Below are 17248 nucleotides of genomic sequence, written 5' to 3' on the forward strand. Positions count from 1 at the left end.
TCCGGGTGTCTGTCTGTGAGGAGTGTGGTGTGTTCTCTTTGTGTCTGCGTGGGTTTCCTCCGGGTGAATGTCTGTGAGGAGTGTGGTGTGTTCTCCCTGTGTCTGCGTAGGTTTCCTCCGGGTGTCTGTCTGTGAGGAGTGTGGTGTGTTCTCCCTGTGTCTGTGTGGGTTTCCTCCGGGTGACTGTCTGTGAGGAGTGTGGTGTGTTCTCCCTGTGTCTGCGTGGGTTTCCTCCGGGTGTCTGTCTGTGAGGAGTGTGGTGTGTTCTCTCTGTGTCTGCGTGGGTTTCCTCCGGGTGATTGTCTGTGAGGAGTGTGGTGTGTTCTCTTTGTGTCTGCGTGGGTTTCCTCCGGGTGATCTTTCAGCAGTGGTGTCCAACCTTGCCTAACACAGATTGAGATTTCTTCGCAGTGTTGTGGATGGGAGGCGGTGAGAGACCGACACTCTGTGAGATCTCACACTGAGAAATGTTTTTTTTTTCAACTGTTTGATTCACTCACAATTTCCGCCCAAATTGGTGATCACGCCCCTTATCTGACTTGTGACCACACCCCCTCTCTAAGTGTTGGCCACGCCTCCTCTCTGACTGGTGACCACGTCCCCTCTCTCCTGCAGAGGCTGGACGCTGGTTTGATATTCTCCTGTTTATAGTGGAGTGCTTCTAAATGGAGGAACTGGACTATTCTGTAAACTCTTTGCACTTTTTCTGGTAGAACACTGCTGCACGGCTTGAAGGTGGAACAGAAAATCATAATGTCACCTCTGTGCAATTTAATGTGGAAAGGTGTGTTAGAATTTCATTGCTGCACTATTTAAGGTGGAATGGAAAGCAACATTCTTTTGATTCTGAGAGAAAATGCTGCCGTCACACACACTTCTTACATTAGTGAATCAGAGTAGAGAGTGAGAGAGAGAGAGAGAGAGAGAGCGAGAGAGAGAGAATCAGTTCTGTGTGTGAAGTAGTGAGTTGAGAGAAAGGTGTGTTTATAGAAAAGACAGAGGCGTGCTTTGTATCCACCCCCCTCCTACTCTCTCTCTCTCTCTCTCTCTCTCTCTCTCTCTCTCTCTCTCTCTCACTCTCACTCACTCACTCACTCCCTCTTATCCCTCTCTCTGTTGTTAGTGTTACTCTCTCTCTCTTTCTCTATAAGATGCTGTCACTCTTTTACAGCTGTTTACTGCTCACACTGTTCCAGGTAAGAACTCACCATTTTGTCCGTCTGTCTCTCTCTCTCTCTCTCTCTCTCTCTCTACCTCTCTGTCTGTCTCTCTCTCTCTCTCTCTGCCTCTCCGTCTCTGTCTCTCTCTCTCTCTCTCTCTCTCTGTCTCTCTCTCTCTCTCTACCTATCTGTCTGTCTCTCTCTCTCTCTGCCTCTCCTGTCTTTCTCTCTCTCTCTCTCTCTGTCTCTCTCTCTCTCTGTCTCTCCATCTGTCTCTCTCTCTCTCTCTGTCTCTCCATCTCTCTCTCTCTGTCTCTCTCTCTCTCTACCTATCTGTCTGTCTCTCTCTCTCTCTGCCTCTCTCTCTCTCTCCGTCTCTGTCTCTCTCTCTCTCTCTCTGTCTCTCTCTCTGCCTCTCCGTCTCTGTCTCTCTCTCTCTCTCTCTCTCTCTCTCTCTCTCTGTCTCTCTCTCTCTCTCTCTGTCTCTCCGTCTCTCCGTCTGCCTCTCTCTCTCTCTCTGTCTCTCTTTGTGTCTCTCTCTCTCTGTCTCTCCATCTCTCTCTCTCTGTCTCTCGCTGTCTCTCCGTCTCTCTCTCTCTGTCTCTCCATCTGTCTCTTTCTCTCTCTCTCTGTCTCTGTCTCTTCGTCTGTCTCTCTCTCTCTCTCTGTGTCTCCATCTGTCTCTCTCTCTCTCTCCCTCTGTCTCTCTGTCTGTCTCTCTCTCTGTCGCTCTGTCTCTCTCTTTCTCCCTCTGTCTCTCTGTCTGTTTCTCTCTCTCTCTGTCTCTCTTTCTGTCTCTTTCTCTCTTTCTGTCTCTCTCTCTCTCTTCCTCCTTTTTTTCCAATTTATTCTTGCCCTTTACCCTTTAATGTAATGTTAATTCTAGTTGTTGTGTGTTTGTTTAAATAAAGCTACCTTTATTTACTACTTCCACCATGTTTCACAGATAAATAGACTTGGTCCAGTTTAACTGGGTTTAGGGCAGAGTTGGTCCTGTTTGGTTGAGAAGTGACTGAGCTGTGTGTTACAGTACTCACTCTCTCTCGTGTGTTTTTCACACTCTAAGAATTTTTTTAACTGGGGGGTTCCAGATTTTTGTGGTGAACTGTGATCCCAGGAACTGCAGTCAAGAACACACACGCACACACACACACACCTCACCCTTCCACCTATAGCTCTAGAGTTATATCAGGAAAGAGAGAATCACTTGTTATTAATTACTCCTCCATGAAAAACAGACCAACAGAAGACGCCAAAGTACAATAGTCTCCAGTAATATTTAGTATTCTACAGTACTCTCTAATACACTTCTGTACTCTACAACACTGTTTATTATTCTACAGATCGCTCTCTAATCTAATAATCCCTGATATTCTAATGTCCCACAGTATTCTACAGAACTATTTTATATTTTAACACATCATCTACTCTTCAATATTCTCCACTTGTCTTTTATACTCAACAATCTGTGCAGTTCTCTCTAACTCTCCCTTTAATGCTCTTCGCCACTCTCTAATGCTCTGTGCTTTAATAGCCATAAATATACTGTAATAATCTCTAATCACTTTTACCCTCCGGGCCACCACACAAACCAGAATACACCTCCCAGATCTGAGATTAAACCCAAGCACAGGCACAGCTTAATTCCTCTGCAGTAAAACACAGACACACACACACACACACACACACACACACACACACACACATACACGCATACACGCATACACGCATACATGCATACATGCATACATACATACATACACACACACACACACACACACATACATACATACATACATGCATACATACATACACACACACACACACACACACACACACACACACACACACACAAAATGATCAAGAGAGGTTTGGCTAACAGAGCTGTTGTTAGCCAAACCTCTCTTGATCATTGTGTGTGTGTGTGTGTGTGTGTGTGTGCTGCCACAATAGCCTAAACATGCCTTCTATATCCAGAATGTTGAAACTGGAACTATGAAAAGCCCATAGCCTACATTTCCCTCCCCTTTCCAACCCCCCACAACACTGTAAAAACAACACTGTCAGAGTCACACAACACCTTCAAAGCTACACTACACTGTCAGAACTAAACTACACTGTCAGAGCTACGCTACACTGTCAGAACTAAACTACACTGTCAGAGCTACACTACACTGTCAGAGCTACACTACACTGTCAGAACTAAACTACACTGTCAGAACTAAACTACACTGTCAGAGCTACACTACACTGTCAGAGCTACACTACACTGTCAGAACTACACTACACTGTCAGAACTACACTACACTGTCAGAGCTACACTACAGTGTCAGAACTACGCTACACTGTCAGAACTACGCTACACTGTCAGAGCTACACTACACTGTCAGAACTACACTACAGTGTCAGAACTACGCTACACTGTCAGAACTACACTACACTGTCAGAGCTACACTACACTGTCAGAACTAAACTACACTGTCAGAGCTACACTACACTGTCAGAACTACACCACACTGTCAGAGCTACACTACACTACACTGTCAGAACTACACTACACTGTCAGAACTACGCCACACTGTCAGAACTACACTACACTGTCAGAACTACGCCACACTGTCAGAACTACACTACACTGTCAGAACTACGCTACACTGTCAGAACTACACTACACTGTCAGAGCTACACTACAATGTCAGAGCTACACTACACTGTCAGACCTACACTACACTGTCAGAACTACACCACACTGTCAGAGCTACACTACACTACACTGTCAGAACTACACTACACTGTCAGAACTACGCCACACTGTCAGAACTACACTACACTGTCAGAGCTACACTACACTGTCAGACCTACACTACACTGTCAGAACTACACTACACTGTCAGAGCTACACTACACTGTCAGAACTACACTACACTGTCAGAACTACACTACACTGTCAGAGCTATACAACACTGTCAGAGCTACACTACACTGTCAGAACTACGCTACACTGTCAGAGCTACACTACACTGTCAGAACTACACCACACTGTCAGAGCTACACTACACTACACTGTCAGAACTACACTACACTGTCAGAACTACGCCACACTGTCAGAACTACACTACACTGTCAGAACTACGCTACACTGTCAGAACTACACTACACTGTCAGAACTACGCCACACTGTCAGAACTAAACTACACTGTCAGAGCTACGCTACACTGTCAGAACTAAACTACACTGTCAGAGCTACACTACACTGTCAGAACTACACTACACTGTCAGAGCTAAACTACACTGTCAGAGCTATACAACACTGTCAGAACTACACTACACTGTCAGAGCTACACTACACTGTCAGAACTAAACTACACTGTCAGAGCTATACTAAACACTGTCAGAACTACACAACACTGTCAGAGCTACACTACACTGTCAGAACTAAACTACACTGTCAGAGCTACACTACACTGTCAGAACTAAATTACACTTTCAGAGCTACACTACACTGTCAGAACTACACTACACTGTCAGAACTACACTACACTGTCAGAACTACGCCACACTGTCAGACCTACACTACACTGTCAGAGCTACACTACACTGTCAGAACTACACTACACTGTCAGAGCTACACTACACTGTCAGAACTAAACTACACTGTCAGAGCTACACTACACTGTCAGAACTAAACTACACTGTCAGAACTACACTACACTGTCAGAACTAAACTACACTGTCAGAGCTACACTACACTGTCAGAACTAAACTACACTCTCAGAACTACACTACACTGTCAGAACTACGCCACACTGTCAGAGCTACACTACACTGTCAGTCCTACGCTACACTGTCAGAGCTAAACTACACTGTCAGAGCTACACTACACTGTCAGAGCTACACTACACTGTCAGAACTACGCCACACTGTCAGAGCTACGCTACACTGTCAGAGCTACGCTACACTGTCAGAGCTAAACTACACTGTCAGAACTACACTACACTGTCAGAGCTACACAACACTGTCAGAGCTACACTACACTGTCAGAGCTACACTACACTGTAAGAACTACACAACACTATCAGAGCTACACCACACTGTAAGAACTACACCACACTGTCAGAGCTAAACTACACTGTCAGAACTACACTACACTGTCAGAACTACACAACACTGTCAGAGCTACACTACACTGTCAGAGCTACACCACACTGTAAGAACTACACCACACTGTCAGAGCTACACTACACTGTGGGAACTACACTACACTGTCAGAACTACACAATACTGTCAGAACTACACTACACTGTCAGAGCCACACTACACTGTCAGAGCCCCACTAAACTGTCAGACCTACACTACACTGTCAGAGCTACACCACACTGTAAGAACTACACTACACTGTCAGAGCTACACTACACTGTGGGAACTACACTACACTGTCAGAACTACACAATACTGTCAGAACTACACTACACTCTCAGAGCCACACTACACTGTCAGACATACACAACACTGTCAGAGCTATACTACACTGTCAGAGCTGTCTGACAGTGTGGTGTACACTACATTGTCAGAACTACACAAAACTGTCAGAGCTACACTACACTGTCAGAGATACACTACACTGTCAGAACTACACTGCACTGTCAGAGCTACACCACACTGTCAGAACTACACTGCACTGTCAGAGCTACACCACACTGTCAGAGCTAACCTACACTCACAGAGCTACTCTACACTGTCAGAACTACACAACACTGTCAGAGCTACACTACACTGTCAGAAATACACTACACTGTCAGAAATACACTACACTGTCAGAACTACACTACACTACACTACACTGTCAGAACTACACAACACGGTTAGAGCTACACTACACTGTCAGAACTACAATACACTGTCAGAGCTATATTACACTGTCAGAGCTACACAACACTTTTAGAGCTACACTACATTGTCAGAACTACAGTCAGAACTCCACAACACTGTCAGAACTCCAGTCAGAACTAAACAACACCATCAGACCAACAACACTTTCAGAACTACACTATAATGTCAGAACTTCAGTCAGAACTAGTCACATCACTGTCAGAGAGGGAGGGTTTTCTCCCAGCTGTGTTTTTCTCACTGTAACTATGTGTAGTTGTGTGAAGTTTAAAGTTGTGTGTAGTGTGTGAGACAGTTGTGTGTAGTTTTGTGTGTGTGTGTGTTGTGCGTAGATTGTGTAGTTTATTGCATAGATTGTGAGTGTGCAGCCCTGTGTGTATACAGTAGGTGCACATATAGTAAACATACTGTGGGATGCTGTGAAATATTTTCTTTTCCTCAACTGCAGCACATGAAGGAGCTACTTGTCTTTAATTTAAAATATAAACAAACCCTATAGCACACACACACACACACACTGTCAGAGCTACACTACACTGTCAGAACTAAACTACACTGTCAGAGCTACACTACACTGTCAGAACTAAACTACACTGTCAGAACTAAACTACACTCTCAGAACTACACTACACTGTCAGAACTACGCCACACTGTCAGAGCTACACTACACTGTCAGACCTACGCTACACTGTCAGAGCTAAACTACACTGTCAGAGCTACACTACACTGTCAGAACTACACTACACTGTCAGAGCTATGCTACACTGTCAGAACTACGCTACACTGTCAGAGCTAAACTACACTGTCAGAACTACACTACACTGTCAGAGCTATGCTACACTGTCAGAACTACGCTACACTGTCAGAGCTAAACTACACTGTCAGAACTACACTACACTGTCAGAGCTACACTACACTGTCAGAACTACACTACACTGTCAGAGCTACACTACACTGTCAGAGCTACACTACACTGTCAGAACTACGCCACACTGTCAGAGCTATGCTACACTGTCAGAACTACGCTACACTGTCAGAGCTAAACTACACTGTCAGAACTACACTACACTGTCAGAGCTACACAACACTGTCAGAGCTACACTACACTGTCAGAGCTACACTACACTGTAAGAACTACACAACACTATCAGAGCTACACCACACTGTAAGAACTACACCACACTGTCAGAGCTACACTACACTGTAAGAACTACACAACACTATCAGAGCTACACCACACTGTAAGAACTACACCACACTGTCAGAGCTAAACTACACTGTCAGAACTACACTACACTGTCAGAACTACACAACACTGTCAGAGCTACACTACACTGTCAGAGCTACACTACACTGTCAGAGCTACACCACACTGTAAGAACTACACCACACTGTCAGAGCTACACTACACTGTCAGAGCTACACTACACTGTGGGAACTACACTACACTGTCAGAACTACACAATACTGTCAGAACTACACTACACTGTCAGAGCCACACTACACTGTCAGAGCCCCACTAAACTGTCAGACCTACACTACACTGTCAGAGCTACACCACACTGTAAGAACTACACTACACTGTCAGAGCTACACTACACGGTGGGAACTACACTACACTGTCAGAACTACACAATACTGTCAGAACTACACTACACTCTCAGAGCCACACTACACTGTCAGACATACACAACACTGTCAGAGCTATACTACACTGTCAGAGCTGTCTGACAGTGTGGTGTACACTACATTGTCAGAACTACACAAAACTGTCAGAACTAAACTACACTGTCAGAGCTACACTACACTGTCAGAACTAAACTACACTCTCAGAACTACACTACACTGTCAGAACTACGCCACACTGTCAGAGCTACACTACACTGTCAGTCCTACGCTACACTGTCAGAGCTAAACTACACTGTCAGAGCTACACTACACTGTCAGAACTAAACTACACTGTCAGAACTACACTACACTGTCAGAACTAAACTACACTGTCAGAGCTACACTACACTGTCAGAACTAAACTACACTCTCAGAACTACACTACACTGTCAGAACTACGCCACACTGTCAGAGCTACACTACACTGTCAGTCCTACGCTACACTGTCAGAGCTAAACTACACTGTCAGAGCTACACTACACTGTCAGAGCTACACTACACTGTCAGAACTACGCCACACTGTCAGAGCTACGCTACACTGTCAGAGCTACGCTACACTGTCAGAGCTAAACTACACTGTCAGAACTACACTACACTGTCAGAGCTACACAACACTGTCAGAGCTACACTACACTGTCAGAGCTACACTACACTGTAAGAACTACACAACACTATCAGAGCTACACCACACTGTAAGAACTACACCACACTGTCAGAGCTAAACTACACTGTCAGAACTACACTACACTGTCAGAACTACACAACACTGTCAGAGCTACACTACACTGTCAGAGCTACACCACACTGTAAGAACTACACCACACTGTCAGAGCTACACTACACTGTGGGAACTACACTACACTGTCAGAACTACACAATACTGTCAGAACTACACTACACTGTCAGAGCCACACTACACTGTCAGAGCCCCACTAAACTGTCAGACCTACACTACACTGTCAGAGCTACACCACACTGTAAGAACTACACTACACTGTCAGAGCTACACTACACTGTGGGAACTACACTACACTGTCAGAACTACACAATACTGTCAGAACTACACTACACTCTCAGAGCCACACTACACTGTCAGACATACACAACACTGTCAGAGCTATACTACACTGTCAGAGCTGTCTGACAGTGTGGTGTACACTACATTGTCAGAACTACACAAAACTGTCAGAGCTACACTACACTGTCAGAGATACACTACACTGTCAGAACTACACTGCACTGTCAGAGCTACACCACACTGTCAGAACTACACTGCACTGTCAGAGCTACACCACACTGTCAGAGCTAACCTACACTCACAGAGCTACTCTACACTGTCAGAACTACACAACACTGTCAGAGCTACACTACACTGTCAGAAATACACTACACTGTCAGAAATACACTACACTGTCAGAACTACACTACACTACACTACACTGTCAGAACTACACAACACGGTTAGAGCTACACTACACTGTCAGAACTACAATACACTGTCAGAGCTATATTACACTGTCAGAGCTACACAACACTTTTAGAGCTACACTACATTGTCAGAACTACAGTCAGAACTCCACAACACTGTCAGAACTCCAGTCAGAACTAAACAACACCATCAGACCAACAACACTTTCAGAACTACACTATAATGTCAGAACTTCAGTCAGAACTAGTCACATCACTGTCAGAGAGGGAGGGTTTTCTCCCAGCTGTGTTTTTCTCACTGTAACTATGTGTAGTTGTGTGAAGTTTAAAGTTGTGTGTAGTGTGTGAGACAGTTGTGTGTAGTTTTGTGTGTGTGTGTGTTGTGCGTAGATTGTGTAGTTTATTGCATAGATTGTGAGTGTGCAGCCCTGTGTGTATACAGTAGGTGCACATATAGTAAACATACTGTGGGATGCTGTGAAATATTTTCTTTTCCTCAACTGCAGCACATGAAGGAGCTACTTGTCTTTAATTTAAAATATAAACAAACCCTATAGCACACACACACACACACACTGTCAGAGCTACACTACACTGTCAGAACTAAACTACACTGTCAGAGCTACACTACACTGTCAGAACTAAACTACACTGTCAGAACTAAACTACACTCTCAGAACTACACTACACTGTCAGAACTACGCCACACTGTCAGAGCTACACTACACTGTCAGACCTACGCTACACTGTCAGAGCTAAACTACACTGTCAGAGCTACACTACACTGTCAGAACTACACTACACTGTCAGAGCTATGCTACACTGTCAGAACTACGCTACACTGTCAGAGCTAAACTACACTGTCAGAACTACACTACACTGTCAGAGCTATGCTACACTGTCAGAACTACGCTACACTGTCAGAGCTAAACTACACTGTCAGAACTACACTACACTGTCAGAGCTACACTACACTGTCAGAACTACACTACACTGTCAGAGCTACACTACACTGTCAGAGCTACACTACACTGTCAGAACTACGCCACACTGTCAGAGCTATGCTACACTGTCAGAACTACGCTACACTGTCAGAGCTAAACTACACTGTCAGAACTACACTACACTGTCAGAGCTACACAACACTGTCAGAGCTACACTACACTGTCAGAGCTACACTACACTGTAAGAACTACACAACACTATCAGAGCTACACCACACTGTAAGAACTACACCACACTGTCAGAGCTACACTACACTGTAAGAACTACACAACACTATCAGAGCTACACCACACTGTAAGAACTACACCACACTGTCAGAGCTAAACTACACTGTCAGAACTACACTACACTGTCAGAACTACACAACACTGTCAGAGCTACACTACACTGTCAGAGCTACACTACACTGTCAGAGCTACACCACACTGTAAGAACTACACCACACTGTCAGAGCTACACTACACTGTCAGAGCTACACTACACTGTGGGAACTACACTACACTGTCAGAACTACACAATACTGTCAGAACTACACTACACTGTCAGAGCCACACTACACTGTCAGAGCCCCACTAAACTGTCAGACCTACACTACACTGTCAGAGCTACACCACACTGTAAGAACTACACTACACTGTCAGAGCTACACTACACGGTGGGAACTACACTACACTGTCAGAACTACACAATACTGTCAGAACTACACTACACTCTCAGAGCCACACTACACTGTCAGACATACACAACACTGTCAGAGCTATACTACACTGTCAGAGCTGTCTGACAGTGTGGTGTACACTACATTGTCAGAACTACACAAAACTGTCAGAGCTACACTACACTGTCAGAGATACACTACACTGTCAGAACTACACCACACTGTCAGAACTACACTGCACTGTCAGAGCTAACCTACACTCGCAGAGCTACTCTACACTGTCAGAACTACACAACACTGTCAGAGCTACACTACACTGTCAGAAATACACTACACTACACTACACTGTCAGAACTACACAACACGGTTAGAGCTACACTACACTGTCAGAACTACAATACACTGTCAGAGCTATATTACACTGTCAGAGCTACACAACACTTTTAGAGCTACACTACATTGTCAGAACTACAGTCAGAACTACACAATACTGTCAGAACTACACTACACTGTCAGAACTCCACAACACTGTCAGAACTACACTATAATGTCAGAACTTCAGTCAGAACCAGTCACATCACTGTCAGAGAGGGAGGGTTTTCTCCCAGCTGTGTTTTTCTCACTGTAACTATGTGTAGTTGTGTGAAGTTTAAAGGTGTGTAGGGTGTGAGACAGTTGTGTGTAGTTTTGTGTGTGTGTGTGTTGTGCGTAGATTGTGTAGTTTATTGCATAGATTGTGAGTGTGCAGCCCTGTGTGTATACAGTAGGTGCACATATAGTAAACATACTGTGGGATGCTGTGAAATATTTTCTTTTCCTCAACTGCAGCACATGAAGGAGCTACTTGTCTTTAATTTAAAATATAAACAAACCCTATAGCACACACACACACACACACACACAAACACACACACACACACACACACACACAGAGAACTGCAGAAACCACCCATTTTACATTGCGGAGTGTGTGAGTAAGAAGCAACTGTATCTTTTAAGGTGGAGCAGTGCGTGTGAGTAAGAAACATCTGTGTCTGTTAATGTGGAGTGATGTGTGAGTAAGAAGCGACTGTATCTTTTAATGTGGAGCGGTGTGTGTGAGTAAGAAGCGACTGTATCTTTTAATGTGGAGCGGTGTGTGTGAGTAAGAAGCGACTGTATCTTTTAAGGTGGAGCGGTGTGTGTGAGTAAGAAGCGACTGTATCTTTTAAAGTGGAGCGGTGTGTGTGAGTAAGAAGCGACTGTATCTTTTAAGGTGGAGCGGTGTGTGTGAGTAAGAAGCGTCTGTATCTTTTAATGTGGAGCGGTGTGTGTGAGTAAGAAGCGACTGTATCTTTTAAGGTGGAGCGGTGTGTGTGAGTAAGAAGCGACTGTATCTTTTAAGGTGGAGCGGTGTGTGTGAGTAAGAAGCGACTGTATCTTTTAAGGTGGAGCGGTGTGTGTGAGTAAGTAGCGACTGTATCTTTTAAGGTGGAGTGGTGTGTGTGAGTAAGAAGTGACTGTATCTTTTAAGGTGGAGCGGTGTGTGTGAGTAAGAAGCGTCTGTATCTTTTAATGTGGAGCGGTGTGTGTGAGTAAGAAGCGACTGTATCTTTTAAGGTGGAGCGGTGTGTGTGAGTAAGAAGCGACTGTATCTTTTAAGGTGGAGCGGTGTGTGTGAGTAAGTAGCGACTGTATCTTTTAAGGTGGAGTGGTGTGTGTGAGTAAGAAGTGACTGTATCTTTTAAGGTGGAGCAGTGTGTGTGAGTAAAAAGCGACTGTATCTTTTAAGGTGGAGCGGTGTGTGTGAGTAAGAAGTGACTGTATCTTTTAAGGTGGAGCGGTGTGTGTGAGTAAGAAGCGACTGTATCTTTTAATGTGGAGCAGTGTGTGTGAGTAAGAAGCGTCTGTATCTTTTAAGGTGGAGCGGTGTGTGTGAGTAAGAAGCGACTGTATCTTTTAAGATGGAGCAGTGTGTGTGAGTAAGAAGCGTCTATATCTTTTAATGTGGAGTGGTGTGTGTGAGTAAGAAGCGACTGTATCTTTTAAGGTGGAGCGGTGTGTGTGAGTAAGAAGCGTCTATATCTTTTAATGTGGAGCGGTGTGTGTGAGTAAGAAGCGACTGTATCTTTTAAGGTGGAGCGGTGTGTGTGAGTAAGAAGCGACTGTATCTTTTAATGTGGAGCGGTGTGTGTGAGTAAGAAGCGACTGTATCTTTTAAGGTGGAGCGGTGTGTGTGAGTAAGAAGCGACTGTATCTTTTAAGGTGGAGCGGTGTGTGTGAGTAAGAAGCGACTGTATCTTTTAAGGTGGAGCAGTGTGTGTGAGTAAGAAGCGTCTATATCTTTTAATGTGGAGTGGTGTGTGTGAGTAAGAAGCGACTGTATCTTTTAATGTGGAGCGGTGTGTGTGAGTAAGAAGCGACTGTATCTTTTAAGGTGGAGCGGTGTGTGAGAGTAAGAAGCGACTGTATCTTTTAATGTGAAGTGATGTGTGTGAGTAAGAAGCGACTGTATCTTTTAATGTGGAGCGGTGTGTGTGAGTAAGAAGCGACTGTATCTTTTAAGGTGGAGCAGTGTGTGTGAGTAAGAAGCGACTGTATCTTTTAATGTGGAGCGGTGTGTGTGAGTAAGAAGCGACTGTATCTTTTAATGTGGAGCGGTGTGTGTGAGTAAGAAGCGACTGTATCTTTTAAGGTGGAGCGGTGTGTGTGAGTAAGAAGCGACTGTATGTTTTAAGGTGGAGAGGTGTGTGTGAGTAAGAAGCGATTGTATCTTTTAAAGTAGAGCGGTGTGTGTGAGTAAGAACTGACTGTATCTTTTAAGGTGGAGCAGTGCGTGTGAGTAAGAAGCAACTGTATCTTTTAAGGTGGAGCAGCGTGTGTGAGTAAGAAGCGACTGTATCTTGTTGGTGTCTGAAGTGTAAATTTTTGTGTTTATTCACTGTTCGAGTGAGAGACCTGAAAAAGTTTGAATCAAGACATTTAGTTTGTTTCCTATTTACAGAGCCTGGGCTGTGTACAAACACAGTTCTCTCTTGCCGTTACTTGTTAAATATATTATCCCCGTATCTCTAGTGTAAACCTGTGTGTGTGTGTGTGTGTGTGTGTGTGTGTGCAGTGTGTTTGCAGGGCTGAGTTGTGTACCTGGCCTTGCGTGTGTGCGCGTGCACCCCTGCAGTGTGCGGCGGGCGTGAGCCGGGTCCTGGACGGCTGCGGTTGTTGTAAAAGTTGCGCGCGACAGATTGGCGAGAGCTGTAATGAGAGAGATGTGTGTGACCCACACAAAGGCATGTACTGTGACTTCTCCAGAGACAAACCACAATTCAAGAATGGGGTGTGTGCATGTGAGTAAACAAACAAACAAACAAATAAACAAACAAACAATAATACAAGGGTAAGCAAACAGCTAACCCTAAACCCGAGGGGTGAGGGGGTCCAGGACTGTAATGAAGTCCCTGGCTGACAACAATGTGTTTCACTTTTAGTCTCATTCACCTTATTGTTTATTACAGACTAGTATTGGTTCATTAAATGAAAATAAATGATCAGTTATTTAAGTCAGATTTTTATAAAGATTTTTCTATTTTAGAAGTATTGTTTATTACTTACTAATAATGATTCAACTCTGAATCATTGGCCAACAGTTGATACGAGTGACTCCCAGATGCTGGAAGAATCAATTCTTTGGAAGTCAACTCTGTTCACTGTTCTGACCGGCCGCACTCGCCCTGAGAACAGCAAACACAATGAGCATTTTCCTGTTTATATTTCTTTGTGGGTTTGTTAATAAAATGAATGCTGGCCTGTGCCCCGCCTCAGACCTGCTGGCAGTGGGCTGTGACCTGAATGGTGTTCATTATGAGAACGGGGAGGCGTTCCAGCCCAGTCCTCTCTACAAGTGTGTGTGCATTGCTGGATCCATCGGCTGCACTCCTGCCTTCATCCAGAAACCTGTTGGACTACAGCACCTAGGCCCCGCAAGCCTGAGAGCCAAACAGCCACAGGACACCACCTACAGGACAATGTCAGGTGAGAAAGAGGCCCTGCCCACACAGGTAAAAACACCATTACAAGTAAACACACACACACAATACATGCCCACTGTCAGGAATTTTGTTAATATGTTGACAATGTGGTGTTCCAGTGGTGTAGCAGTGTAGTGTGTAGTTTGTAGTGGTGTAGGATTCTGTAGGGTGTAGTTTGTAGTGGTGTAGGATTCTGTAGGGTGTAGTTTGTAGTGGTGTAGGATTGTGTAGTGTGTAGTTTGTAGTGGTGTAGGATTGTGTAGCATGTAGTTTGTAGAGGTGTAGAATTGTTTGGGGTGTAGTTTGTAGAGGTAGAGGATTGTGTAGCGTGTAGTTTGTAGTGGTGTAGGATTGTGTAGGGTGTAGTTTTTTAGACATGTAGGAGTGTGTAGTGTGTAGTGGTGTAGGAATGTGAGCGCGTAATTTGTAAGGTGTAGGATTGTTTGGGATGTAGTTTGTAGTGATGTAGAATTGTGTAGTATGTAGTTTGCAGTGGTGTAGGATTGTTTGGGGTGTAGTTTGTAGTGGTGTAGGACTTTTTGGGGTGTAGTTTGTAGTGGTGTAGGACTGTTTGGGGTGTAGTTTGTAGTGAGATAGAATTGTGTAGGGTGTAGTTTGTAGTGGTGTAGGGTTGTTTGATGTGTAGTTTGTAGTGTTGTAGGATTGGTTGGGGTGTAGATTGTAGTGGTGTAGGATCGTGTAGGGTGCAGTTTGTAGTAGTGTAGAATTGGTTGTGGTGTAGGATCGTGTAGGGTGTAGTTTGTAGTAGTGTAGAATTGGTTGTGGTGTAGGACTGTTTGGGGTGTAGTGTGTAGTTTGTGGGGTGTAGGGTTGTTTGGGGTGTAGTTTGTAGTGGTTTAGGATTTTGGGGTGTAGTCTGGTGACTGTGTGGCTCTGACGGCCAGCTTACAGGGATCCTCCCTCAGTGTGGAGGAGGAATTGTCTGGTGCAGACATCTCCATGGTCGTCCTGCTCTCGAACCTGTGACCTGGGCGTGTCTGTCAGGATCTCCAACAGCAACAGCAAGTGTGAGATGAGGAAGGAGCGACGACTCTGTCTGCTCCGACCCTGCAACACCACCCTCAAAAACCTCAAGGTAACAATAGCATAGACGTCCACAGCTGAGTGTGTGAAACAGGTCCACAGGTGCAAGTGACTGGGTGAGTGTGCGAGAGACTGGGTGAGTGTGCGAGTGACTGTGTGAGTGTGCGAGTGACTGTGTGAGTGTGCAAGTGACTGGTTGAGTGTGCAAGTGACTGGTTGAGTGTGCAAGTGACAGGTTGAGTGTGCGAGTGACAGGTTGAGTGTGCGAGGGTCTGGGTGAGTGTGCGAGGGACTGGGTGAGTTTGCAAGTGTCTGGGTGAGTGTGCGAGTGTCTGGGTGAGTGTGCAAGGGTCTGGTTGAGTGTGCAAGTGACAGGTTGAGTGTGCGAGTGACAGGTTGAGTGTGCGAGGGTCTGGGTGAGTGTGCGAGGGACTGGGTGAGTTTGCAAGTGTCTGGGTGAGTGTGCGAGTGTCTGGGTGAGTGTGCAAGGGTCTGGTTGAGTGTGCAAGTGACAGGTTGAGTGTGCAAGTGACAGGTTGAGTGTGCAAGTGACAGGTTGAGTGTGCGAGTGACAGGTTGAGTGTGCGAGTGTCTGGGTGAGTGTGCGAGGGTCTGGTTGAGTGTGTGAGTGACAGTGTGAGTTTGCGAGTGTCTGGGTGAGTGTGCAAGGGTCTGGGTGAGTGTGCCAGAGACTGGTTGAGTGTGTGAGTGACAGTGTGAGTGTGCGAGTGACTGGGTGAGTTTGCGAGTGTTTGGGTGATTGTGCGAGGGTCTGGTTGAGTGTGTGAGTGACAGTATGAGTGTGCGAGAGACTGGGTGAGTGTGCTAAAGCGATGTGCTCCTCTTTTTCCTCAGATTCCCGCAGGAAAGACATGTAAGCCGATGTTCCAGGCAGAGAAAGCGAAGAAACTGTCTCTGTCTGGCTGCACCAGTGTAAAGAAATACCGCCCCACCTTCTGCGGAGTGTGTAGTGACCAGCGCTGCTGCATCCCCAACAAGTCCACTGCAGTGCAGGTCCAGTTCCAGTGCAGTGGGGGCACCATTGTACACTGGAACATGCAGTGGATCACCTCCTGTGTTTGTCAGAGGAAGTGTGAAAAGCCCGGGGACCTGTTCTCTGAGCTGTATTTACTGTAATCTAACAGAACCAGCGCTTTATGTTTTTACGTTCAGTATTATTATTATTATTATTATTATCATCTCAGAGCTGAGTTTCTAAAGGCACTAGCTCTGATTGTGGATGTGTAAACGTTATTATGGTTCATCAGGAACTTGTTAAAGATGTTATTAAAAATGCTGTTGTGGATATATTTCTGAGCCTTTCGTTCCTAAGGAGAAAGAATTTTAAAATAAAACGTAAGACAATAACAATAAGGGGAACATAACTCATGTAA

General features: G+C 45.0%; 1 protein-coding gene across 1 annotated transcript; it reads left to right on the plus strand.

The window, feature by feature from the left end:
• Positions 1–1128: 1128 nt before the first annotated feature.
• On the plus strand, positions 1129–16991 carry ccn6 (cellular communication network factor 6). Its single transcript, XM_066677777.1, has 5 exons — positions 1129–1196; positions 13904–14129; positions 14605–14814; positions 15716–15906; positions 16710–16991. Exons 1-5 carry the CDS (start codon positions 1152–1154, stop codon positions 16989–16991), a joined length of 954 nt encoding a protein of 317 aa, XP_066533874.1. The 5' UTR covers positions 1129–1151.
• The last annotated feature ends 257 nt before the right edge of the window (positions 16992–17248 follow it).

This window comes from Hoplias malabaricus, chromosome 7 (assembly GCF_029633855.1).
Source record: "Hoplias malabaricus isolate fHopMal1 chromosome 7, fHopMal1.hap1, whole genome shotgun sequence".
Taxonomy (NCBI): Eukaryota; Metazoa; Chordata; class Actinopteri; order Characiformes; family Erythrinidae; genus Hoplias; species Hoplias malabaricus.

What these genes read in the sequence shown, in the direction of transcription:
- ccn6 (XM_066677777.1), top strand. Translation starts at nt 1,152, where the DNA reads ATGCTGTCACTCTTTTACAGCTGTTTACTGCTCACACTGTTCCAG. An exon ending in CAAGAATGGGGTGTGTGCAT is followed by an intron (nt 14,130 to 14,604) that starts GTGAGTAAACAA and finishes GCCCCGCCTCAG; the next exon opens with ACCTGCTGGCAGTGGGCTGT. An exon ending in CACCTACAGGACAATGTCAG is followed by an intron (nt 14,815 to 15,715) that starts GTGAGAAAGAGG and finishes TCTGACGGCCAG; the next exon opens with CTTACAGGGATCCTCCCTCA.